Genomic DNA, 26,558 nt, shown 5'->3' with positions numbered 1-26,558 from the left:
TTAAAACATGTTGCTGTATAGAGACAAGAAAAAGATGAAGAAAAATTCCGAAAACCAAGTTTTGTTTCATTGAATTTAATAATATCCCAACAAATCTATATTTATACTAAATAAAAATTGAAAAATTACTTTTCTAGGAGAGCACAAACTTCTGCCAATTTGCATTTAAAAGTTATGAGTTATAAAATCTCGCGTTCGATTCTCGGAAGGTACGTATTTTCCCAACGATTTTTTGGAAATCAATCGGCGTTTTGCCGCTTTAAAACAAAGCAAATTCAATTCCGATTGAGTGAGTTCGGTTTAAAAGTGACACAACTTTGGGACCGCGTATTTTATGATCCTCATCTTTCTTCTCACGTGTACATAAATAAATAAAATAAGGAAAAAATCCTGGAAGTTGGAAATTCAGCGCAGGATTTGAAATTGACAAATTCGATTTTAGAATTTTATTCATTCTAGGGATTTATTTCATCTGATACCTTGCAGATAGCTTTGCAGCTATTCTCTCTCGCTTCATATAAAATAGATAAATAAAACAATCACAAAACCAATACAGATTCTTGGGTATAATTGTTATAAAAAATAATGCTGAATTCTTGGCACTAATGAAATAATCGTTCAAATTACGGATGGTATGGTTTTTTAAGTAGGCAACTTAAAGGAAGGACAAAACTGAAATTTAATTCACGATCTGGCCGATTTAATCAGATTATTATTGAAAAACTTGTCTAAATTTTTTGAAAAAAAATTTTTAAATCAAAATCTTGTTGACTCTTTAAAAAATTTTACCATCCAAAATTCCTGAAGCTTCAATTAATGCTCAAATGTAGCGTAGACCTACTTATTTGGGAAGAATTGAAGGAAACAAATATAAATTGGTCATTAATTGGACCTACAAAAGCAGAAAAGCTAAATGTAATTTAAATTTTCTGGAATATCTAGCATTTAGCATTTTCATTCGCAAACATTTTTCGGACATGCATTTTCATCGAGCTTTCATCTCTAGCAAATGTTTCGTGTCAATGGACGCGATAATTAGAGGAAATATTCCATCATCTATGCATGCTATTTCTTCGCTACGAGGGTCGGTCGCAGACATCAGTCAATTTTTGTAATGAATTTATACGATGGGTATTCATACGAATCCTGATTTGTGGATTGTGGTTTCTGGGTGCAGAAAATAGTTCTGGTTAGTTTTAGATGCATGCTCGCTAGTTATCATCTCTTAGCTCAGAAAAGTAGTAGTAATGGTAGTGATAATATTTATACATAAAATAGAATAAGTGCGAGAAATATGTATATAAAGAAGTAAAAAGGAATTGTATGATAATCAAAATTATCTCGCTAAAAGCAGTCTGTTCAGAATATGGTTTCTCAATTTTGATTTCTTTGAAAGTTAGACGAGGAATTTTTTTTCAGGTAATTTATTTATTTATTTCATTAAAAACTTTACAGTATTAGTTCCATTTACAGACTAGGGTGGAAAGAAACTAAGAAATAAAAGAATAAAATTTAATAATTCATTCCATATTTCAAAGAGTTTAGATTTAAACTTACTAACTAATGATACATGCCTTTAGTCATAATCTGAGCGGATTTTATCACCCAATTCACAAATAAAAATAATTTTTAAATTGCAGTAATGGTTAGTCTACGTAAAAATTCAGAGAATTTCGTGTTATATACTCGGCAGCATGAATATTAATTTGATTTAATAATTCAGGAGCATTAATCATATTATTTAATAATTTGTATAACAAAATCACTGCAGGCACATTTTTTCTATTTTTTTACAAGTTTCACGGTAGTATAAATACCATAAAAACTGATTTTGAGCCTCATGAGATTCATAGCAAGGACTCCATATAATAAACTTAGACTTAGTATACTATGTGATAAATTATGTATGTAAAGTTTTAGGACATATTTATTTAAATTCCTTACCATTTCTTATAATAAAACCACTCTACACGCTACATGCTCTATCTATTATATCCTTCATATGCGCCCTGAGAAATAACTGAGTATCAAAGAATATATCAAGTTGTACTAAAGCTAAGTACAAAACATTTATCGACACTAAAATGTAATTAATTTTTATAGTCATCATCATATATTCTCGGTATGGCTTGCTAAAGTTTTAGACAGCCAAAGTAATTATTTAACACAGCATAAAGTTTTAGATTGTCAGCATTTAAATGTATTTTCGAATCATAAACTAAAGCCACCAAATCTTTAATAAACAAAAGTAATATACTACAATACACCTTCGGCGTAGAGGAGAGTTGACATTTAAACTTTTTAGAGCAAAAATTCGGCAATCGGTGGGATTAAATAAACACGCTCCCCTCTCGAAAATTATGAAAATCAAACTTGTTAAAATTCCCGACCAACAACTTTCTTGGCGATATTCCCCTCGTTCGCAAAAGTTTACCGAACTCATTTCGTTTTAAGGAACACCAAAATTGTGAGGTGTGGGCGTCGTAATTTCTACAAAAAAAAAATGTCGAACCGCAAACGGCGTCGTCCACTTACGAGATCGAATTTAATTTTTTCGGTAAGAAACCAAATGGAATAAAATTTCAATTATACTTTCCTTATATCGAAAAAATTTAAATTATAAGTCATATTATTCTTTATATTTACATTTAAATATCAAATACGTCTCTCATATCTTTTATATATGCTAATTGCGAGTACTATAAAAAGTAGAAAAAAAAACAGTCCATGAGTCCAACTGTCCAAATCGTGTAGTTAAAAACGAAACAGCTAACAAAATACAAGCACATAAAAATAAAAATATACATTGTATTATTTAATGAAAGGTCCCAACTCCATAAGCGCAAACATGTATCCTAAAAATTCTAGTTTCGAGGGTGTAAAAGAGAAAGAGTAGTTAATTGTGATAAAAAGAGTCTTAATTTAAACTGCTTAACCCGCAAAAAAATGCCGAGCGATCGCTCGCAAACCAGCGAACTAAAATGCCGAAAAAAGCGAGAAAATGATAGTTTTATTATTTTACGTACTATTTTACATTATTTGCATATAGCGATATTTTTACAAAAATTATATTACTAGCAGGTGTTAAAGAGTTTCAAAAAACCTTAATTATATTGTTTATTTCTTCAACTTAATAATAAAATGAATTTTATCTTATTAGTAAAAATATTTAACAGTTCAATTTATTTTAGCAACTATCTAAAATCGCTTGTCTTTAATCCGAATAATTGTTTGAAAGAATGAAAAGAAAATGAAAATTGGTCAGTCAGTCCAGGAAGCAATAGCGGGAACAGTAGCAGTCAGGTTAAAAACTATAGAGAAAATTATGTATAAAAAAAAAAAAGAAACTGTTTAATGTTATGGCCAAAAAAATTGTTCACGCAATTTTTGTTTTCCCGTTCTGTCGAAACGAGGCCGGTAATTTTCAAATCTTCTTGATGCTTCCTGCGTCGGTAGTTTATAAATCAAATTTGTTGACGTTTCTCGAATCATCTTTTTGGTTTCTACAGAAACTGGATCGCATTCTACTCTGTAGCCACTCGGGTGCTTCAAAAAAAAATATTTTTTTTTAGCCCTTATCCTCTCAAATGTTTCTTTTTGATATAAAAAAATCCTCAACAAAGATGAGTCCTGTAGCTCAACTCTAAGGGGTCCAGTTTTAGATTTAATTAACATGAGAAAAATCATTTTTTCACTAAAATTAAATTTACGTATAATGATAGTGACTTTTTACAAAAACACATTTTATATTTTTAAAGTTGAATCTTTAAGCTTTACAAAACTGTATAACAAAGTATGATTATCATTAAAAGAAGATTAGTTACGGCCATTTAAAAATTACCAAATTTTGAACTTTTCAGAAATAGCTTTTAATAATTTTTTATCTACATAATTTCCCAAAATTTTTATTCTAATTAATAGTCAGTGTTTTATTTCTACCGATTTCAAATTTTAAAATGATTGTCAGTACTTAGTGTAGGTGGCAGCACTATTCTGCAACACATATTTTAAGAAATTATTGTGTATTGTCATTCTTTAAAGCTCTCAGTAATTTCAATTATTATCAGTAAAATGGCTGAAAAGAAAATTTATTTGGTTGGTTTTTCATGTATAAAATTAAATAAGCGAAAATTACCGCGTATAAGAAAAGTTTTACAATTATTTTTGTACAAGCATACAGATTCTAACCTCACAATTCGACAGTGCGTTGATGAAATGATTCGTGATGTTATGAAAGTTTGGAAACCTACTGGTATTCCCGTCTGTCAACCATATAATGCTATGACTAAAATCATGAAAGTTTATCGAGAGTGGGAACTTTTGAAAAAAAAAAAAAAGATAACTTAGAAACAAAAAATTACGGAGCATACATTTAAAAATCGCCTTGAGAATTTGTGCAAACTTATAAGTCTCGACAGAGACTCTAATTAATTGTGAGGTTAAAATCTGTATGCTTGTACAAAAATAATTGTAAAATTTTTCTTATACTCGCTAATTTTCGTTTCAGTAATTTTCTACATGAAAAACCAACCAAATAAATTTTCTTGCAGACACTGATAATTTGACAACTGTACCGTATGACCTAATGTGGGGATTTGATCTCTGATATTCTTTTTGTGCCTTTTTTGGGTGTGGTCGGTGGTTCATCGGACGGACTGACAGAGAGAGGTTAATGGCGAAGAGGAGACACACATTATTTTACACGCACAATTTTATTGTATTTTCATGTAGTTGTGGGAATAAATACTGTTGCGTGGGTTTCCGAGTTTTTATCTGATCGTAATCGGACGACAGTGTGTATATTAATTACGATAAAAAATTTTAGAAATTTTGTAGATAAAAAATTATTAGAAGCTATTTCTGGAAAGTTCAAAATTTAGTAATTTTTAAATGGCTTTGTTATACGGTTTTGGAAAGCTTAAAGACTCAACTTTAACAATATAAATTGGTTTTTTCTAAAAAATCTCGAACATTATACGTAAATTTAATTTTAGTGGAAAAATAATTTTCCAAATGTTAATTAAATCTGAATCTAAAATAAAAATAGCGACTCCTTAGAGATGAGCTCATCTTTGGCGAGGATTTTTTTTATATCAAAAACAAACATTTAATTTTTTTTTTAAGCACCCTAGTATCCACTCATATACTGTTTGAGGGGCGCGCAGCTAAAAGAAGGGCATAAACTTTGTATCGGATACCTGATTCCCATATCGGTGAGAGGACCTGAACTAATGTTAAGAATGTTTGGTTGCTTATAGATTTCTATGGATTCGGGGATTTTTCTTTTAGTTTTATCGAATTCGAATAATATTTAAATTCCGGTTTGGTGATCGTGTTTGGCAACTGTTGTGTATTTGTTGTAGTTTTAAGGCTCTTTCATATTCTTTGAACATGGTTGATATTTTTCCCCGTGTTCTCTCCAATGTATTCTTTGCGGCATATGCATGGAATGTTGCAAACTAGTGCTAACTCGAACGGAATTTTGTCTCTGATAGATCGAAGACGTTAAAGTTGTGTGGAAAAATTAACAAGCCATTATGGAGGGCATCAAGCGCAAAAATAGAAACTTAGAAGACGGACGAAAACGGAACGGAAAGCTAGTCGGAGCTCTCTTTATTACAAATTTGCATTGCGTGGAATTAAATTTTCTAGCGTACAAACTTAATATTTCATATTTCTACTAAAAACTGATATGTTAAAAATGATGAGACTGTGGATGGATAATGAAATATCATGATTCAATAGGAAGAATAGTTTACAGCCATTAAAGAGACATGTAACACTTACTCCAAAAAGTTGGTGATCTCTCGTCTACTGCAGTTGGACCAACTGACGCTTACAGTGTCAGCCTCGAAGCTCGGTGTCATTATGTGAAGTTTATTGCCTTGCCTGCGCTTGCAGCCAGTCTTCTCCGTGTCGTGCAACATTCCGAAACTATAAAAGAACATTTTGAAACACCCCTGGGTAGTTAAATTGACGACCAAACAAACAATGCGCAAATTTTAGATGATGCTTGATTTTTTGCATGCGTTATTCATTTGTTTTTCGTTAATAGAGCTGCGTATGTTTCCTAAAACTATTCGAAAAACGACTCTAACATTTTGAAATAAGCGATTCAGAGCGCTAAAAATATAGCAAAGTGTAATGACGCTTTCGCTATTGCAAATAATCTTAATAGAAATTTTGCAAATTCAATTAGAAATGTTGAAATGTTGACCAAAACGCAAGTGTTTAAGAGGTAATAAAGAAATTTAAAACTAAAAAATTTGTTGGTTGGCTTGTTAGAATCCGGATGAAGAAAAAATTATAGACCTAGTGCCGTAATATGATACCACTTGAAGGTAGCGAAATATCCAAGTATAGGGTGTTTTCTAATCGATGTCAATATTTAAGGAGGCGATTTGTGGGTCCATTTTAAAATGAAAACTTTATATGAACATGTGTCCTAAACGTCTTCACTTTTGAGATACAGGGTGGTAAGGTTTTCAAAAATAAAATATATTTTTTTTAATATCTGTAATACCACTTTGGATATTTTAATGAAATTTGACACACATGTGCTATATATTAACAGGCATTATTAAATGTACCAGGATTTTTTTAAAATACACCAGTGGCGGGCGGAGTTTCACATGTCTATTTTGATGGTATGCAACTGATTTCTCTTAAAGTGAAAATTATTCTCACAATCTCCAATCATTTCTACAGAAATTTAATTTCTTCATTTTTTAAATCCAATTTAACGTTTTCGCTTAAAAAAATAAAAACCTCTTCTCTGCGTAGTCATAACAATATCGTTATTTGACGGCATACAGAGAAATTACTTTTTATTTTTAAGTGAAAACCGTGCGACGACGTAAAAAAAAGAGAGTAAATCTGCTCATAAATGAATACAAATGTCATTATTTTTTTAAGGAAATTAGGTCGCCACTGCACTAGATTCAACGAGAATTTTTTTTGTGAAAAATCAAATATATGTCTAAAACAAGATAAATAAGTAAAGTAAGTGAAGCAAAATCGACTGTTAATAAACTAACAACAAGCTTCTTGAAAAAAAGTAGAACATAGAAACTAGATAAGTTGTTGAAAGTGTCCTCAACCTTGAAGGATACACGCTTCAGCTCTTTTCCTCATATTGCCGCATACTCTTTGAAGTATACCTCCAGTATTGTTTATTAAATCGCACGAAGCCCTTATACGATCCTTCAGCTCTTCCACAGTGTTAACTGGGGTGCGATAAACTAGACTTTTAAGAAATAATCCTATTTAGACCTTCACATTCTGTTCCTCACTAAATATGGTACACCGCGTGGCAAATAAAACGATCCACGATCTGGAAATCCATAAGAGATACGAAGAAAAGGTTCATGCAAAAGTTTCTTGGACTCTCCTCAAGATTTAAAATATTATAATTTTGTTGATACAGGGTGTCCCAAAGGTGTCCCTTCCGACAGTTTGTTATTTTAAATGGAACACCATATATATTTCCACATTTTTGGAATCCTTGCTTGAAATATAGGTCACTTTCTTAAGAAATGGACACCCTGTGATTTTAGCAATAGGTTTAATTCGTATATCTGGAGTATTATATGTTTAAAAGAAGTAATATCATGTCTTTGCTATCTAAAAAATACTTAATATTGCCAACAAGTGACTTGCATCAACCAAATAATAATACTTTAAATCTTCAGGAGAGGCCAAGAAACTTTTGTACGAGACTCCTATGGGTTTGCAGATCGCATAGTGGATCGTTTTATTTAGCAATTTTGGAAATCCTCTTCTAAAAATAGGCGATAATTATGGCCACTCTGGCAGGAAAAAGTTTCAATTAAGTAATTTTCAACAATCCCAGCCCATACATTTACCGAAAACTGTTCTTGACGTTTAAATTATGCAAATGGTTAGTGTGGAAATTTCTGATTGCATTTCTGGAATAGTTAGCTTCATCTGTACAGAGTATTTCTCGGTCAAACAAGGAATAATGCGCAATTTTGTTCAAAAATTATTAATAAGCAAGGGAAAATATTTGGGCATTTGGGCAAGTTCAGCATTTTGATCAATATAATTTAAAACTAATTCTTCAATTTATAGAGTTCTTACAGTCCGATGGGCCCCTTTGAAATGATTGTTTGCCCTCAAAGTGCCTACTTCAATCAACCTTCTGTATACATTTGTTCGCCTATCTGGTATCACTCCATTAGGAAAGTGCTCTTGATATAAACGAATATCTGCCAACTCCCCATTAATAAACTGGTCAATTCTTTTTTAAAAAACAATGCTCGGATATTCTAAACACCAAATTAATAAGACGCGAAGAACTGCATGTTAAAACTGATGTCAAGCAACTATCAAACAACCGATTTGACAACATAATTATATAAAAGATATTGTTATGACCATGCAGAGGTTTTTTATTTTTTTAAGCGAAACCGTACATTGGATTGAAAGAAATCAACAAATTAAATTTCTTTAGAAATGATTGGAGATTGAGAGAATAATTTTTATTTTAATAGAAATCAATATCGTACCATCAATGTCTGCCAAAACAGACATGTGAAATTCCGTACCACCATCACTCGTATATTTAAAAAAAAAGTGGTATACTAAATAATGAATCTTGATACGTCTATCTACCTAAAGTGGTATTACGGATATTAATTAATCGATGATGTAAGTGAAAAGGCAAATATTATTTAATACATTGTGAATGGTATTAAATCAACAATTGTAGATGTCAACAGAGATATTGCATGCAGAAAGCATAAGAAGCAGGAGTCAATGACTAAGGAGATTTTGGATTCGATGGAAGTCCGGAAGCAATATAATATCCAATTAGATCAACCTATGTATACCCAAATTCAAAGAGATCCGGGTTAAGATTAGAAGAGCAAAACAACAGTGGATGGAAGAACGCTGCGATAAAGTTGAAGCTTTACAGAACAAAGAAGACTCGTTTGGCTTATATAAGAAATTCAAAGAAATATCACACGTATATCGGAAACAGTACCTAAATTGAAAGAAGACGATCCTAAACAACTTGTAAGCTCCCAACCGAGGGCCTATCTGGTTGACAAAAATGTGAACATCTTGCTGGAGTTGTTTAATTGGATTTATGACACAGGTCACATCCCAGATCTGTATTGGAATCAAACAGTTCGCATCAGACTGGAGAGGGAGGCTGTTGCAAAGGAGTTTGACAAACTCAAGAGCATTCGCGAAGGATGCATCCTGTCAGCCATATTGTTTAACTTGTATGTGGAAAGCATATTCACCGATGCTTTGGATGAAATTGACTGTGGAATTAAAGTGATTTGCAGTCCAATTAATAACCTGCGCTATGCCGATGACCTGTCATAAAATGAATTGATACTGAAAATAATAGACCGTGTTGGAGAAAGTAGAGGCTTGAATATAAACATCTCAAAAACTAAACATATGATCATTAGCAGAAAGCCAGCAAAGAAATCAACCATATATATTAACAACGAATCCATAGAGCAGATTAAACCATTTAAATATCTTGGAATTGCTATAAATCAATAGGCTAGAGGCATTCGAAATGTGGTCACTAAGAAGAATGCTCCGCAATGAGGAGGTTCTCAGAAAAGTAGGCGTACAGGGAGATCTTTTTGAAGTAATTAAAAAACCTAATATTAGTTACCTCGGCCACATACTCAGAGGGGCAAAGTAGAAAATCCCGCAGTAAATCCTATAAGGGAAGGTCGAGGGCGAGAGAGGTGTGGTTCGTAAGCAGATTTCCTGACTGCGTAATATCAAACATTGGACAGGCATAAATAACACTGGTGTCTTGTCATGTTGCTGTCAGTAGAACCTTGTCTTTGAGATAGTGTAGGGCACGTTAAGAAGAAGAAGAAATTGAAAAATCCCGATTTTCTCAAATGGCCATATATGTTATTATTTTTCCTGCAAGATTTCACAAAAACCTACAACTTTTATTGAGAAAATAAAAAAAATCCAGTGATGTTAAGTCACATGATCACATGTTCTACATCTACCGATTCTTCTTGAAAAATCATTCTGCAAAAATATCTAGCCCGAAAGAAATATGGTCCAATAACTTTAAAGTGTTTAATTTCACACCATACAATCAGTGACCGGTGGTTATGGTTTTGCACGTCCCGTACCCAGAATGGATTAACTGTTGAATAATAATGCATGTTATGACAATTAACTGCACCGTTACTGCGATAAGTAGCTTCATCGGGAAACCTTATATCAGACAAAAAATTTGGATCGGCCTCTATTGCTTCATTTATAACGGCGCAGAAACTTACTCTTTTTTCAAAATAACAGTCTAGAAGTTCTTGGTGTGGTCCCATATGGAAGTTATGTTTGTGTTTTCTACTGGTGAGATTAACGGTTGATTGGGGTGTATCACATAAGTTAGCTACTTGACGAATACTGACCTTGAGCTTCAGGAAAATCCGTACTTTTTTTAATTTACTGAGACCACCATACATTTTATGAATTTATTTGTATTTTTTGTTGTCGGGTTGAAATTTTACAATCTCATTTTGTCATGTCGAACTAATGTTATAGCAATCACCTTAGTCAAGAAGAAAGTTAAAATAAATCGCAAATTATTAAAAGTATACATAAGACATACTTAATCAAGGTTGAAGGTTTTTGTAGGATCTTTCAGAAAAAATCATAATAGATATGTGCGCCATTTAAGAAAATCAAGATTTTTCAATTTAAAATGATCCAAATATATTCGCTATTGTGAACACCTTGTAGCATCTAATTCAAATTTCGATGGATACATCTTTTACATATGATGATCTACTTAAAACTAAAAACTATCTATCTAACTAAAAACTAGTATTTTTTTAGAAAAATTACATAGGACAACATATTGAAAAAACTATTAACAAATTAAGTTGAAACAGATATTAAAAATGAAGCATTCCATTTTAAAAAATGTGTGTTTTATTCGTCACGTTTTTTTGAGTCAACTTTACAACATTTTTATTTGCCATTTTCTCATACATTTTAAAACGAATGAGATAATGGATCTTACTCTATCGTTGATTCACCCTGTACATTTTTAGGTGCAATGCAAGAGTAGCCATATTGAGATGTTGTCCTTTGTAATATGACCTGAGCCAGTGCATCTTCACTCACGCTCATCACAGTCAGTTTTAAACGTTTGAATGTATTTATTTACTTACGAAGATCCAGATATATTCGTGTATTTTGAAGACCTTGTAGAATCTAATCTATATTGCGTCATCTTCAAATAACCTTAATATCAAATATTAAAATAATAGCGGTATCGCTTTTTTTTTCTAGTGCGAAAACTAGTATTTTTATAGAAAAATTTAATTATTCGGTAAACTATTGGGTTTAGGTATGTAATATTATATATAAAAAAGTTGAAGAATTTCAAAATAAATTCAAAACAAAATTTAGAAAAAGGGTGTTCCTTTTTTGCGTCATCCTGTATATCTTAATATAATTTTAAATTATGCTTGCTTACAACCTTTACAACTTCTGGATTCAACATTTTCCCATAGCTTTTGAGACTAATAAGATAATGAACTTGATTCTAATCCTTGACTCACTTGTGTATAGATTTATCGCAAGGAAATCATTTCAAAAATTTTAAGTAATCGAAAACATCGTCCTTACAACTTTAAAATCCTTCTTAACAGGACAAACAAACTTGAATTTGAAAGTTCTGATTTTTTTTTGTCCCATTTCCGACGTTTCTTCAATCAACATGAAAAATACTTCGTATGCAATGCCTTTATTTATGTTAGTAAAACTTTATTGAACTAAATAAATTACTTTCCAAGTAGTCGAATTTGCAAACATTTTTAATATTCGCTAGTGTGAAAGAAATAAAAAACTTAAGTTTTTCTTTCCCTAGTCGCTTTAAGTGAGACGCCACGTAGACAAGCTGCACCGTTTTCCCCCACTATCTAACGGAAGATGATACTTGGCGTGACTCACTCTTATTTGCCATGTGACGATAAAAGTGATGCTTAGCGTGTTAAAAACATTAAATCAGACGTTAATCGGCCATCAGCGTACGAAAACAAAGATAGAGTAAACAGTTTAAAGCGGTATCGAGTTGCTTCAACATTGTATCAAACTATGCGCTGTCTGATTTAATAAAAGCGCTTTGCATATGTATGAGGCGGTCGTTTCCCACGAATGCGAGTTTACTCCGTCTTCGTTGACAACTTTTTTGGGTTTCGTTGCGTCAAAAGGAAATCTCGAAGTACTCGAAACTTACTTGTGTCCCATTTCGTGAGCGATGGTATGGGCCGAAGTTATGCCGTTGTCTTCGTTGACGCTGCAACTTCTCGTAGCTTTGCACATGCCTCCGATGTGTGCCACTCCTAGGGTGCCGCACGGAGTGTCTTGTCGGGCACAAATGTCCTTCCTATTCGTAAAAATCAACAGGTTGACGCCACAGGTACTCGTTAGGTTCGTCGCAGCTTAGTTTTTAAATACAATATAACGGAGAGAAACTTGTCAACTAGGCGAGGTTCCACGGCAAGGATCATATGACAACGAACGAAAAAAACGATAAATAAAACGGGCACCAGAGGATAGCGTACTGCTGCGGGATTCTTTTATACCTCCACCACAGTTTATTTAAATAGAAAACCCCGTATATTTTTGAGAAAATTTCATGTTAGGTTACTTCAGGTTCCCCTGTACTTAAATCTCAAGATATTTTGAGTAATTTAAAAAAATTGAAAGATGTAGCACTATTTCCAACAATGCACCGTTTAAACGTTTTTAATTCATGGTATTGGAAACGGAAACGCAAAAATCTTCATTTCGAAATTGGTATGAAACGCTACTTTCAATTAAGAGTCAATAAAACTCCGAAATTCTTTCTAGTTTGCCAAGTATGACATGTGCATTTTTTTTAATTCACAAGGTTTGTCGTCCTTTTTTTTTCTACACTCGGTTCCTTTCGAAACTAATAATACAGTTTATTATCTGATTGAGCTAAAATTTGTAATCTTTCATTGTCTGCAAAAATATCACATCAAAGTAGGAATAATAATAAAATATAAAACAAGAAAACCATCGAAAATGGGTATAATATATAATATACAGAGCGTCTTATTAAAAAAAAAACCTTTCAAAAAATATCTTTCATCCAATTATGGAGACATCCTGTTTAGGATAAATGAATTGACAAATTGCAGATTGTCATTCTTGTGCTTGTGTAAAATTTAAGCACCAGAGGTGAAAATCCAAATCTAGATTTCCTGATCTAAACAGTTTTACGGTTTTTTAACTCCTTTGATGTAAATTATAAAAACAATGGTCACCTTTTGTCATAATCAATAATCAATAACGGATCTTGGCAAACTCAAAAATCAATTAAAAAATTACAAAACCCCTCTATGTGTTCTGTCTTCATCATACATTAACGTAGTTATATATTTCCCTTTTAAAATGATTTCAATATTTTAAACCATCAAATATAAAATCAGGTAAACCGGTTTCAGGTTCAACTTCCACATTCCCACAAAAACCGTGAAAAACTTAACTCAGGCGAATTACGTTGTGTGGCAAGAAATATTTGTAATAGTCTTAGCAGTAAAATAAAAAAATTAATAAAATCGAATTTACTTACAGAACAAAATTTTCCTTACACTATAACTAAATTAATTTTTGTTTCCGGTTCCCCTTGAGGCAAACTCCCATTCACTCAAGTTATATTCAACAACAAATTCGGTTATAGATGGCAATAAAACTTTGAAATATTCTTTTTTTTTTTTCATTTTCCATTGTTTCTTTTGTTTCTTGGATTTTTATATATTATTATATTAGTTTTAATGGAATATCGGTATATTGCGATGAAATTTGGGATAGTATTATATGAGACAATTTTCAATTTTTTTACGGGCAATTCAAAATGACGGCTTGCAATAGTTTCGACATATTTTTTTTGTGCAATAGTGGGGCATGTGACATTTTCTAATTTATATATATTTTTTTATTTTGAATATTTTAATTTGTATTTTTTTAGACATTTTCTTTAACTTTCACCTGAATTAATTTAATATAAAATTAAATTAATTAAATAAAAAAAACAAAAATAAATATAAAAAATAATAAAAATAAATAAAAAATAAAGTGCCTCATGAGCCATTGTTCTATAAAAAAAGCCGAAACAATGCCAAGCCGTGATTTTGACTTTTGGAAATGTCATTTTCGGTAACAAAATTGTAGAAATGTCTTATATAATACGATATATTACGATTATACGATATAATATGATACGATACGATTCAAAAGGGGGCCAAGGATTTTAAGGCGTCACTGTATATATTTTCTCAACTATTAGTCTTGCAATATAATTGGTCGTTTCTGGGCCTTCAGGCTAATGTTGGACTAGATTATATAGTGCCTTCTCGCGAACATTCTTCTTTTCGAGAGTGTTTGTAACAGTTCCCGCAGTCGGTACCATTTCTGAAATTATGTATAGGAAAAGGAATAAACAATCGTTATAGGATTAAATTTGGCACCCCACCATGTAATAATATACAGGATGTCGTACAAGAAAAATCAAAATTTCGCCTTTTCAAAAATGACGCAACTGATTGATTATATTTGGACACCCTGTAAAAAATAAATCAATTGCCAATACCACTAGCCAAAAATTGTTTAAAAAAATGGTCAACATTTTTAAATTATTCTCAGAAACTGTGCTAGGTGCTGTTACTTGTGATTTATTGAATTGAAACGTTAATGTGTCAAAGAAACTTCCACAGGCTACTGTAATACCATTTACAAATCATCTGGATTCCTCCTGCATCGGTTGCTGACTAACTGAAATTGGTTTGAATTTCACTCTATGCGTGCTTATATAACATTGTCTCGGATTACTGATTACCATATTGGTGAAAGTTAAAAACCCCAGTCGCGGTTCGATTTTTTTTTTGATAGAAGAAATGATTACGCAAGAATTTTAGTTTTATTCTTCATTTATAAACATCCAAGATGCAAGAGGAATAAAAAAGAGTTGCAAATAGGATTACAATTACCATAGCAGCTTGTGGAAGTTTCTTTGAAAAAAAAAAAAACAATAATATAATATGAAAAAATATCACCATAGCCGAATACAACTTCGAAAGAGTCAAACAGTTCAAATATTAGGATTCAACAGTGACGGAAAATGCCGAAAATATACCTAACGAAGATGCATGAACATTGTCTCCGATGACTGATTGCCATATTGGTGAAAGACCTGAGTCACGGTTAAGATTTTTCTTTGGTCGAAGAGTTGATGCCAGATAAAAGGAATTTGCAGCATTCTATGCATATATGGCAAAGAATATATCGAAGACACAAGACGATATATATGAACTAGTCTAAAAGAACATGAAATAGCCTTAAGACTACGACAAATAAGCTCATCAAATCTTATTCGATAAAACTAAAACTCTTGGAATAATTAATTCTTCTACCAACGAAAAATCCGAGAATGTATAGAAATCTATAAGCAATCAAACAATCTTAACCGCGACTCAGGACTTTATCTCCACACCAATATAGGAATTAGTTATCCGAGGCAATGTTCATGCCCCTCCATTAGGTCCGCCCTCTCAAACAATATATAAGGAGGGACAGATTAGAATGCGAGGCAGTTTCGGTTAAGATCTTAAGAATCCAACAGGATGATTGACGAAACGTGGGGAAGCTTAAAATATCAACAACCGGCGCAGGTGGAATTCAGATGTAATAAAGAATCCAGCAGTGGTGAGCATTTTTGGGAACTTTGTTCACTTGCAGAGTCATTACCAAAGGGAGCAGCCTTGACGTGAAAGCAATCCCCCCCCCCCCAAAAAAAAAAACAACAAAATGCTTGTGATTTGCCACGTTTTTTTTTGAAAATTTAAATTAGAAAATTGGAATAATAATATATAAGAAATGTATATAAGGAACACTCAGTAAACCAGCGAGCAGCTGAGAGCTCGGTCTTGTGGGGCAGGTCAGGCAAAGAAAGAGCAACAAAAAAAAAGAATTATTTAATAAGTTGTGCGTAAGTAAAATGTTGGTAGTACCACTAAACTACCCCCGTAGCTTCGTGATCACGTCCGCTTACATTTGTAAATTAAACTCAATAATATTATCCGGGGATAGAATTGACTTACGCAAATAAATTAAGATCGAAAGAGAGAGAAAAAAATAATATCGTCACTAAATTTCAACACTAATAATAAAAATAAATGGATGGTAGCCTGATCTGCTGATGTAAGCGGTCAGTATCAGGGTCGTCGTTAATAACTCGGACGAGACGACCTCGGGAAAAATACTCGAGTTCCCAGAAGAGTCTCGGTCCGCGACAGGTCGGTTACGTAGGTCTACGAATTCCTACTGATCTGTCGCGCTATATTCCCTTCCCATAGGGAAAAAACCGTTACACGGTTTCTGATTTTCCACTCGTCTTGGACGTTAGGAATACGGAGCCTACATCCGATTAATCGAGAAACCGGTCTGATGTTGGGTGGCTTAACGAAGAGGAATTATTTCAATTCGCAAACCCAAAACGCACGATAGGACACTACGACCAAATTAAACAGCAGCATACGGGTTCCAAATCCCTAAAATAGGTAAAACTTCCACACAATTATGAACCTGTTGCTTGCTGATCCTCGACTAACGGAAATTGAAGCCAGAAAAATGCGCGATTTGCGTAGTTAGACCAAAGAACAAAATATATAGGGTTGGACTCTTCTAACGAATCGACATGGCTAATAGAGACTGTATGTAAAGGAAATTTTTTTATAATAAATTAATGTATCTGGCTAGCAATCGTCGAGATTTTCTACATATAATCTTAAGAAAGCTAATAGGTACTAGAAATTCTCTCAGTCGAGGTATCGATAGTGCGAATAAAATTGATAGTCAATGCTATACAACCCTACACGTAACTAATGTGACTAATTGCTTTTGAATGGGATTATCCAAGGGTGGTCATTAACATACAATGCAACAAGATTTTTACCTAAATTTTCGGAATTTAAATTGACGTAAAATTGTGGTCCCTAATAGAAAATAATTTTATACCTATCTGTGTTTAATATTCTTTGGTTTGGTATACTACTTAGTTTAAGTTTATTAGTAATCATTCTTATTTCGTGCGTAATACAGCGTGTGTTGGATCGTGTGCGAATTATGCAAAATATGTGCGAGTCTAGTGTATCTCAGAAGATGCTCCCACCCAAATGTCGAAAACAATATTCTATTGAGACTAAGGAAGTTATAAACAATGTTTATTTGACTCTCATTGAAAGTTGGAAGTGTATTCAACACATGGGTTTTAGATTAAAAAAAATTGGCAAAAGGCAAGTTTTAACGGAATCTTTTAGAATTCGGAAATGGCGACTGGAATATCTAGAAAAAATTAGGATTTACAGAGAACAACAAAGGCCAATTATTTACTTGGATGAAACCTGGTTGGACACTTATGATACCCCGGATAAGTGTAAAAGAATAGCGCCATCAAAAAGAGGTAAAAAAATAACTATTTTGCATGCTGGCTCTAGAGATGGTTGGAAAAATACTAAAAATTCTTGTCTGGATTACCATGAAGACACCACCGCTGATTTATTTGAAAGTTGGTTTAAAAACAAACTAGTTCCAAACATTCCTCCCAATAGCGTAATTGTAATGGACAATGCAAGTTATCACAGTAGACAGTTGACTACACAGTAGACATTGACTAAAAAAAAGGTAATAAAATAATTTGTAATTTTATTTTAGATTTAAACATAAATACATACATAAAATAATAAATATTATTTAGTATCTTTCCTAACAAAACCCCAAATAATTAAATTCTAAGCAAAGTACGGACCTGTTCGGCCATATTTCATTCTTACAGCTTGCCCGGGTTTCCTTAATTCGTATCAGTTAGTCACTTTCTTATATCTATGAACAGACTTTACCATCGATGGCTGTTATTAGTTGCCCACCTTGCCGTGTGATGCAAATGTAATTATTAGTAAAAAAAGGAATGCAAAGAAATATTAAATTACGAGCTGCTAATAAATGGCATGAAGTCAGCGACAGCATTTAGGGAGTGAAATAAAACTCCTCCGGTCATGCAAAAATGCGAAACTTAACGCGCTTTACTGGTTGCATACTAGACGTAGCGGTAACCAACGAAGAAGATCGCATACCGAGAGATTAACTTTAAAACAAACAGCCGTATGTAAGTAAGCAATTTTCACTTTAACTGCCAGTGAAGCTTCAAGAATAATTGCTGATTCTACCGTATTTCATTACAACTCGAACAACAGCAAAACAATAATGACGTCGAAGGAGTCTTTTCGATATCCTGCCGCTATACCATTCCATATTACATTACATACGTAAAGTCACTAGCAAAAAGCACTATCCGTAAGTAACTACTGATTTATCTTCCCACAGAGAAAGAAGAAAGCAATCAGAAATATAAAGTAAGATTGATTTGAAGCAAAGTACCAAACACACTAGAATCGAATTAGCACGAGAAGCGTGATTTAATAAATAAAAGCCAAATACACAGTTAATTCTTTACTTCACTGGAAATATAACATAAAGTCCAAATTGGAACGTAACAGATTACTACATAGTCACCTGGTTTTACCTGGTTAAAAGTATGGCGACGTCATGATGATGCGGATGCGAATCGTCACCGGGATTTAGGGACCTTTGCCACTTGCAAAAGTTTTTCAGGGTGGTGTCGGCATTGGTCGTGGCCACAAAGGCAGGTTCAGCCGAAACATCGTCAATCAGAATGATTTTCACCACCACTACGTTGATGTAGTTGCCTATACTGGGGTCTTGATAAAACGAGGAAACCTGAAAGAAAAACACTCAACCAGCGTCGTCGCAAAATAGAAAAATTCGACTCTTATACGGCTTTCAGAGATAACTCGTATAAATGTTCGGGAGTGGAAGTAACAAACGATCGTTACGGACGAAAGGGATTAATCCGACGTAAATACCGAACTTACCTCCTAATCTAAGCTAAATGCAGGATAAAACCTCGTCGCCAGTCAGCCTTGAACAAAGCGCACGATAATAAATCGGAGAATCTCACAGTCCGACGAATTCGCATAATTGCCGACTCTGTTGCCCAACGAAGTGCAGTTTGATTCGGGGATAACTGTCCCGGAATGATTTGTTTACTAAAGCTTGAAGTATTAGGGTTCCTGCACGTATTTCATATATGAACTCCCTTACAAAATGTAGCTGCATAAGTGCTCTCAAGCTTTAAGCACTTTAAATTTGACACATTGCATTTCTTCATTCGTTTTTCCTATATTCGATATATTGATTTGGAAATTTTTCTATTTTGTGTCCACACCAAAGCAAAACCGACCAAAAAAAGCTGATTTAGACAATTTAATCTACTTCAACCACAGAGTGGTAGAAAGGTAATTTAAAAGTAACTTTTAATGGGTGTTTTTTTTCGATGTTTTAAGTTGGCATTACTGTTCCAGATGGCGACCGATTTAACAGCTGTCAAGTGATTTATTCTCAGTTTGGCTTGGCAATTCATCAAATAGTGCAATTTTATTTCGAAAATAATGGTTCTGTGCGGAATACCTATCGCGCACTACGTCCATTTCATCGTCGACAAAATCGTCCATCAGAGCAGTTAATTCGCTTAACCATGGAACGTTTTCGCACCACGTTTACTCTTATCGATAACTCGCATCCCCTATTGCTGTAGAGCGTAGCAATGAGGAAGACCCGAATGAGTCCATCCGCCATCGAGCACAGGAATTGGGTCTGTGTCCATCCACTTTATGGAAGATTTTGCGGAGGGATCTTGGTTTACGTGCTTACAAAATCCAACTCGTGAAAGAATTGAAGTCAAACGATCATCAAGTAAGGCGTAGATTCGTAGAATGGGTCCAAAACGAGATTGCCGTTGTTCCCGATTTTCATAAGCGAATTTTTTTTAGCGATGAAGCGCACTTCTGGTTGAATGGCTACTTCAACAAACAAAACTGCCGTATTTGGAGCGAATCTAATCCTCAAGTGTATGTCGAAACACACATCCAGAAAAACTGACTGTTTCGTGTGCTTTATGGGCTGGTGGAATCATTGGTCCGTACTTCTTCAAAAACGATGATGGTCAGAAAGTTACAGTCAATGGTGATTGGTATAGAGCTATGATTACTAACTCTTTCATTCCTGAATTAAATAACCATGATGTCCAGGAGATGTGGTTTCAACAAGACGGCGCAACATATCACACAGCTCGTGCCACAATCGATTTATTGAAAGACACGTTTGGTGACCGCCTAATTTCACGTTTTGATTGTGATTTAACACCGCTACACTATTTTCTGTGGGGCTATGTAATGTCATTGGTCTATGCGGATAAGCCACAAACGCTTGACCATTTGGAAGACAACATTAGTCGTGTTATTGCCGATATACGGCAACAAAAGTTGGAAAGTCATCGAAAATTGGACGTCCAGATTGGACTACATCGGGGCCAGCCGTGGCGGTCATATGCCAGAAATCATATTTAAAATGTAATGCCACAAGATTATCTTTCGGATAAATAAAATTCATGTCAATCGAATAATCCATAGTTGTTTTATTGTAACTTAAAGCTCTCTACTATTTCGGGAAACATACTGGTCCCTTCTTCAGACAGCGCTCTGAAGAAGCAAGCAAAAAATGTTCATCGTGTAAGTTTATAACGTTTTTGTTGCACTGAGCTGTAGTGTTCGTTACTCTATTCCATATAGTTTGGTCACTACGTGACAGTCCACCATGGTATCATGGAACATCTGGCTTCTATCTTCCATACGATGAACATTTTCACGTAATTTATCTTTGGTGCTTTGTATTCTTCCTATACTGATCTTACTCTTATTATCTCATGTGGGGAACCGAAAAGGTGATTTTAATATTTTTTTCATCCTTTTTTGCTCATTTTATTTGTGTATATTTGTATTTGTATTTGTGTATTTGTTTATTGATGGCTAGGGTATAACACATGCAATGGGACTGAATTTTTGTCATTTTTTTGCAGCAGGTAGTTCATTATCACAGTATTTTCAAAAGTTATGAGCAAATGGTAAACACAAAAGTTTTAAAAATTGTTAGGATGCACAATTTGAAATTATTATAAAGTATACAGAGTGGCTATAAAATATAACACCCTATTCTTAAATTGAGTTTTGAATGCGTTTTGAAAATTTCCACTTTTTTTTAATAATAATACATAAACTTGAAACAGTTTAAAAAAAATAGCTTTTACACGACAGCACCAATATTTCTGAAGGTAGATTACTCATATTTGATATAAATGTTTTTCGAAGATGACGTCAACGCAGTTTGAATCAGATGCTAGAGGGTGTTCAAAATATACGTATATTATATATGTATATTATTATTATTATTATACTATTTTTAACACTTTGGGATTTATTTTAACTTCTTCAATATTTTCCATCTTTCTGTCAAAGACTGTTGCCATAATATTGGTTAGCAATGACAAAACTATTAATAAACAGGGCTGCGATAATAAATGAACTGGAAAAAGAAATTTTTCGGAGCCGTAGATTAAGCAACAGCAAGCAATTCACACCAAAAATAAATAATGTTAAATACCTACTACTAAAAATTAATTTGTGTTATTTTTAATTTTCATTATGTTACAATAAATGTTCAAAATTATGCTCTTCTATTTGGATACGCATGTTTCGTTTTTTCCCAATAATTTTGGACGTTCCTTAACAAAACGGTGTTGTTCCCCTGCACGCGTCCTGAATCTTATTTTTCATATCTTCTAGTGTTATGTAGGGTGATTTACATAAACACGATCTTTAACTTATCCACAAATACTACAGTGGCCTTCTAATATATATGTTATATGGAGTAATTCAATCTCGTTTTTTACAACAATCTCAATATCAGGATAACATTATTGAACCTCATAGTCGTTAGTATTATATTACCTTGTCTACTAAGTAGTGCTAACCAAGAAGCGAGTAATTCCTCTACGTTCTAGAACTCTTCTACGCTCACTGTCCAACTACCGCATAAATACCCGGTACACCGCAGGAACGATGGATTTGGATTTTGTTGCATTTTTGTTAAGTATTTTGTCAGATTCAGTTGATTTTGATGTAACACTTCGAATGCGTTTCTTATTGTTCAGTTTAAATAAAGTAGTGACTTTTGAGTGCGTTATGTCCTAAGGGAGTAGTGTTTGAAAACAAAATACCCCGGCCACGAATATAACATATATTATATATAGTATATTATGGAACAAGTGTGGTAAACGGCATTTGAGTTTATTTGGCACGAGCGGAACGAGTGCTTAATATACGAGTGACTTGAAAAATCTACCATACAACTATAATTTTCTACGACTTCATTTTTTGGCCACATTTTTGCAAAACACAAATACAACTCTGCCTGCATGATTATGGGTGGATTGAGTAGCCCATAGTCATGTTGCCGGTCCCAAGCCCGGGTAAAGGAGGAGAGTTTCTAGGTAAGGTTAGCTTCCTGCCTTGAGTAAAAAAAATAATCTAGCTCATAGAACTGGAAAAATAGCTTCGGATGCTGCGCGGATTAGGGAACAGACGGCAATGGCAAGAGCACGGAGACGAATACGGAAACGGAAAAATATATTAAGGTTTGCATGCTGGAATATTAGATCATGGAACAAGAGAGACCAAGAAATCATAATTGCTTTAAATAATTATAAAATCGATATATGTGCTCTATTGGAAACCAGATGCAAAAGAAAAGGGGCCACACGATACGAACATTACATGTTATTGGTTGTTCGGAAAGTCATTTCGTTTTTTTTGGGGAACATGAAAGACAGTTTTTGTATAATGAATAAATATTTTATTAAATTATATATTGGCCATTCTGGTCCACCTTTTGCCATCTTTCTGGCAGTAACATAATTCCCCTCTCATAAAAGTTTTGGTCCTTGCTGGCAAAAAACTGGTTCAGGTGGTTTTTGACATCTTCATTTGAGGTAAAGGTTTTGCCATCCAAAAAATTTTGCAGGGACCGGAACAAATAGTAGTCGGAAGGCGCCAGATCTGGAGAATATGGTGGATGTTGCAGTACGTCCCATTCAAGCTGTATAAGGTTTTGGCGAGTGACCAAACTTGGGTGAGGTCTCGCATTATCCTGGTGGAACACTACACCCTTCCTGTTGATTAATTCGGGCCTCTTCTCTTTAAGTGAATCATTCAATTTGTCCAGTTGATGACAATAGACTTCTGAATTAATCGTTGTATTGTCCGGCAAAAGTTCAAAAAAAACGATTCCTTTGACATCCCACCAAACGGAGAGCATCACCTTTTTTTGGTGAATGTTGGCTTTTGACACGCTTTGAGCCGGTTCATCTTTTCTTCTCCATGACCTCTTGCGTTTAACATTGTTGTATACAACCCATTTTTCGTCCCCAGTAATAATCCGCTTTAAAAATGGATCATTTTCTTGACGTTTGAGGAGCGAATCACACACGTCAACGCGACGACACAAATTTCGCTCCGTAAGGACATGGGGCACCCACACATCGAGCTTCGAGGTTAAGCCCATGCCTTTCAAATGGCCATAAACAGTCGAATTCGACAAATTTAATCTCTCACCGATCTCTCGTGTGGTTATTCGCCGATTTGCATCAACTAATGCCTTTATCGCATCTTTGTCAGCTTCGACCGGCCTTCCAGACCGTGGTGCATCTTCGACATCAAAATTGCCGGATCGAAATTTTGCAAACCAGTTCTGGCACTGGCGTACTGTTAACCATACACATCCGTCAATTTTTTTCTCGCTTGGACAGCATTTTTACCTTTTCTGAAGTAAAAAAGTAAAATATGACGAAAATGCTGCTTATTGCTCTCCATATTTAAAAGGGCACCAACCAAAAACTACTGCGTAGAATTAATAGAACTTTTTCACACACAAGCCTTGCAATATCAGCTCTCAAGACATATAATGGTTATGCGGCATAAGTGTGAAGTTGGTTTCGAAAAAACGTAATTAAGTCCTCTCACGGGAAAAAACGAAATGACTTTCCGAACAACCTTATATTATATAGTGGCATAGAGAAAACCGATAAAATAACAAATTCGGGAGTTGGTTTATTAATAAATGAAAAATTTATACCACACATAACTGACGTTAAGTATGTAAATGATAGACTACTAATAGCAACACTGAATATTGAAAGAACATCAACGCACATTATATCGACCTATGCACCAGATGCGCCCAAACCAAGGAAAGAATATGTAGCCTTCTGCGACCAGATACAAGACGAACTTAATAACATACCATCTAAAGACAGAATAATTATTATGGGAGACCTGAACGCAAGAGTGGGAAACGAAACACTAGATAGAGTAAAAGAAAAATTTAATGAACATGTAGTAAACGACCAAGGAGAAATACTAATAGAATTATGTGCACACAACGAACTAAAAAAAACATACCGCCCAAAAACATACTGGATGTTCGAGTACTATCCTCAGCCAACATAGCATCAGTGTTAATCAGAATCAAATTGCAGAAACGACCTTTGATGAAAAACCAACCAGATTACATAGAGAAAACTAATATAGAATCACTAGAAAACGAAAGCACAAAAACTCTGTATCAAAACAGACTAGAATTAAAAATAGAAGAAAACGAAATAACACACACACAATAACGATGATGTGGAACAATGCTAGAAAAAAATAACAAACAACATAATAACATCTTCAAGAGAAGCACTTGGAACAAGAAAGGTAAATGTAAATAACAAAAACGCCAACAAACCCTGGTTTACGGAAGAGGTAAAAGTCATATGCAAAGAAAAAAGAGACGCATACCTAAAACATAGAAGCAACAAAACAGCAGAAACACACGCAACCTATATAACAACAAGAAATAGAGCGCATGGATAAAAACCATCAAAGAGGAATATTGGGGAAGATTCACGAAAGACATGTAGAACGATTTTTATGAAAGTCAGAAAAGAGTGTGGAAACTATAACGATCAACTAAAAGACCTATAAATGAATACATAAAAATTAACTGAATAAAAATGAAAGCATGCACAAAATAGTTAAAAATCTATACAACTCAAAAGAAAATAATGCTCAAGACAAAACAGAAACAATGGGCTCAAATTGGATAATAACAGAAAACCACGTGAAGAACGCAATACGAGAACTGATAAAACGAAAAGCACCAGAAAAAAGACACGATCACAAAAGAACAAATTAAATATGGAGGACTAAAAGTAACAAACATTTTCAATAAAATAATTAAAGAAGATAAGATACCTCTAGAGTGGAATAAAAGTTTGATTATATTAATATTTCAAAAAGGAGACAAGAACAAGCCATCGAACTATAGGGGAACATCATTGCTTTATACAATATCGAAAATTTTCACCAAAATCATAGCCGAAGGACTAAGAGCAACCATTCCGATATTCGAAAAACAGCAAGGTTTTAGAAAGAACAGATCAACAACTGATGTCATCTTTATAACTAGCCAGTTAGTTTAAAAGTCAATACAACCCTATCTTCATGGGTTTCGTGAACCTAATAAAAGCGTTTGATAAAATACAACTTAATGACATAGTATACTTACTTAAAGAAAAAAATGTATCTCCTAAAATAATAAGAACCATAGAAGAACTCAATGACAACCGCTCTACTAAGATAAAAGCTGAGGGAAAGGTATCTGAAGAAATAAAGGTAAACACAGGAATAAGACAAGAAGACAGCTTAAGTCCGTTTCTATTTAACCTGATTATGGATAAAATGATAGAAAAAGTAAAAAGACTAACAGGATACAAAATAGGAAACATAAATACGATGCGGTACTGATATCTAATAGCGAAGCATATTACACATATTTAATAAAACCGCAAAAGAATACAATATGGCAATATCAAGAGAGAAAACTGAATGTCTAACATTATCTATCATAAAGCAAGTAATGTCATCAAGATACTTAGGAGTAGATGTAACAATCCACCGAGGTATTTACCAAGAGATGATATACCAAGTAAGGAAAGCAGCAGCCACAACAGGTGCATTAAGGGATATAGTGTAGAGAAATAAACATCTAAGAATAGAATAGAAACGAAAACAAGAATCTATAAACCATATATAAGACCAATATTTACGTATGCCATAGAAAGCAGAGCCGATACAAAGAAAACAAAACTGAACTGAAAACATTAATATGCATAATATGAAAGACTAGACGAGACCATGTAAGAAACGAAGATATCCGACAACAATGTAATATTTAAGATGTAGTAAGATGGGGACGAGAGAGAATAAGAAATTGGAATCAACACGTAACGAGAATGGAAGAGCCCAGATTAGAAAATATCACAAGAGATGGAAAACTCGAGGGAAAAAGATCAAGAGAAAGACCACAAAAAAGATGGCAAGATAGCTGGTCATCGGAATCACAAATAAGATTAAATATTAACCAGTAAACACAAGTCATTGGACTTAACGTAGGAATAAGAAGAAGCAGAAGAACACAAATACATTCACTGACAT

At 33.7% G+C, this 26,558-nt stretch overlaps 1 protein-coding gene across 7 annotated transcripts in view; it reads right to left on the bottom strand.

The window, feature by feature from the left end:
* The window catches only part of LOC132702109 (A disintegrin and metalloproteinase with thrombospondin motifs 7), a 185,340-nt gene that overhangs the window by 37,701 nt on the left and 121,081 nt on the right, over positions 1-26,558 (bottom strand). For all 7 annotated transcript variants that reach the window (XM_060670548.1, XM_060670546.1, XM_060670544.1 and 4 more), the window contains 3 exons: positions 18,632-18,846; positions 12,263-12,412; positions 5,788-5,934 (listed from right to left, as the gene is read on the bottom strand). In XM_060670548.1, the coding sequence (XP_060526531.1) occupies positions 5,788-5,934; positions 12,263-12,412; positions 18,632-18,846 (512 nt within the window). The remainder of the gene's footprint in view (positions 1-5,787; positions 5,935-12,262; positions 12,413-18,631; positions 18,847-26,558) is intronic.

This window comes from Cylas formicarius, unplaced genomic scaffold (assembly GCF_029955315.1).
Source record: "Cylas formicarius isolate icCylForm1 unplaced genomic scaffold, icCylForm1.1 PGA_scaffold_5__7_contigs__length_24384050, whole genome shotgun sequence".
In the NCBI taxonomy this organism is placed as follows: domain Eukaryota; kingdom Metazoa; phylum Arthropoda; class Insecta; order Coleoptera; family Brentidae; genus Cylas; species Cylas formicarius.
The sequence above is the reverse complement of the archived record's forward strand: the minus strand, read 5'-3'. Positions and strand labels throughout refer to the sequence as shown.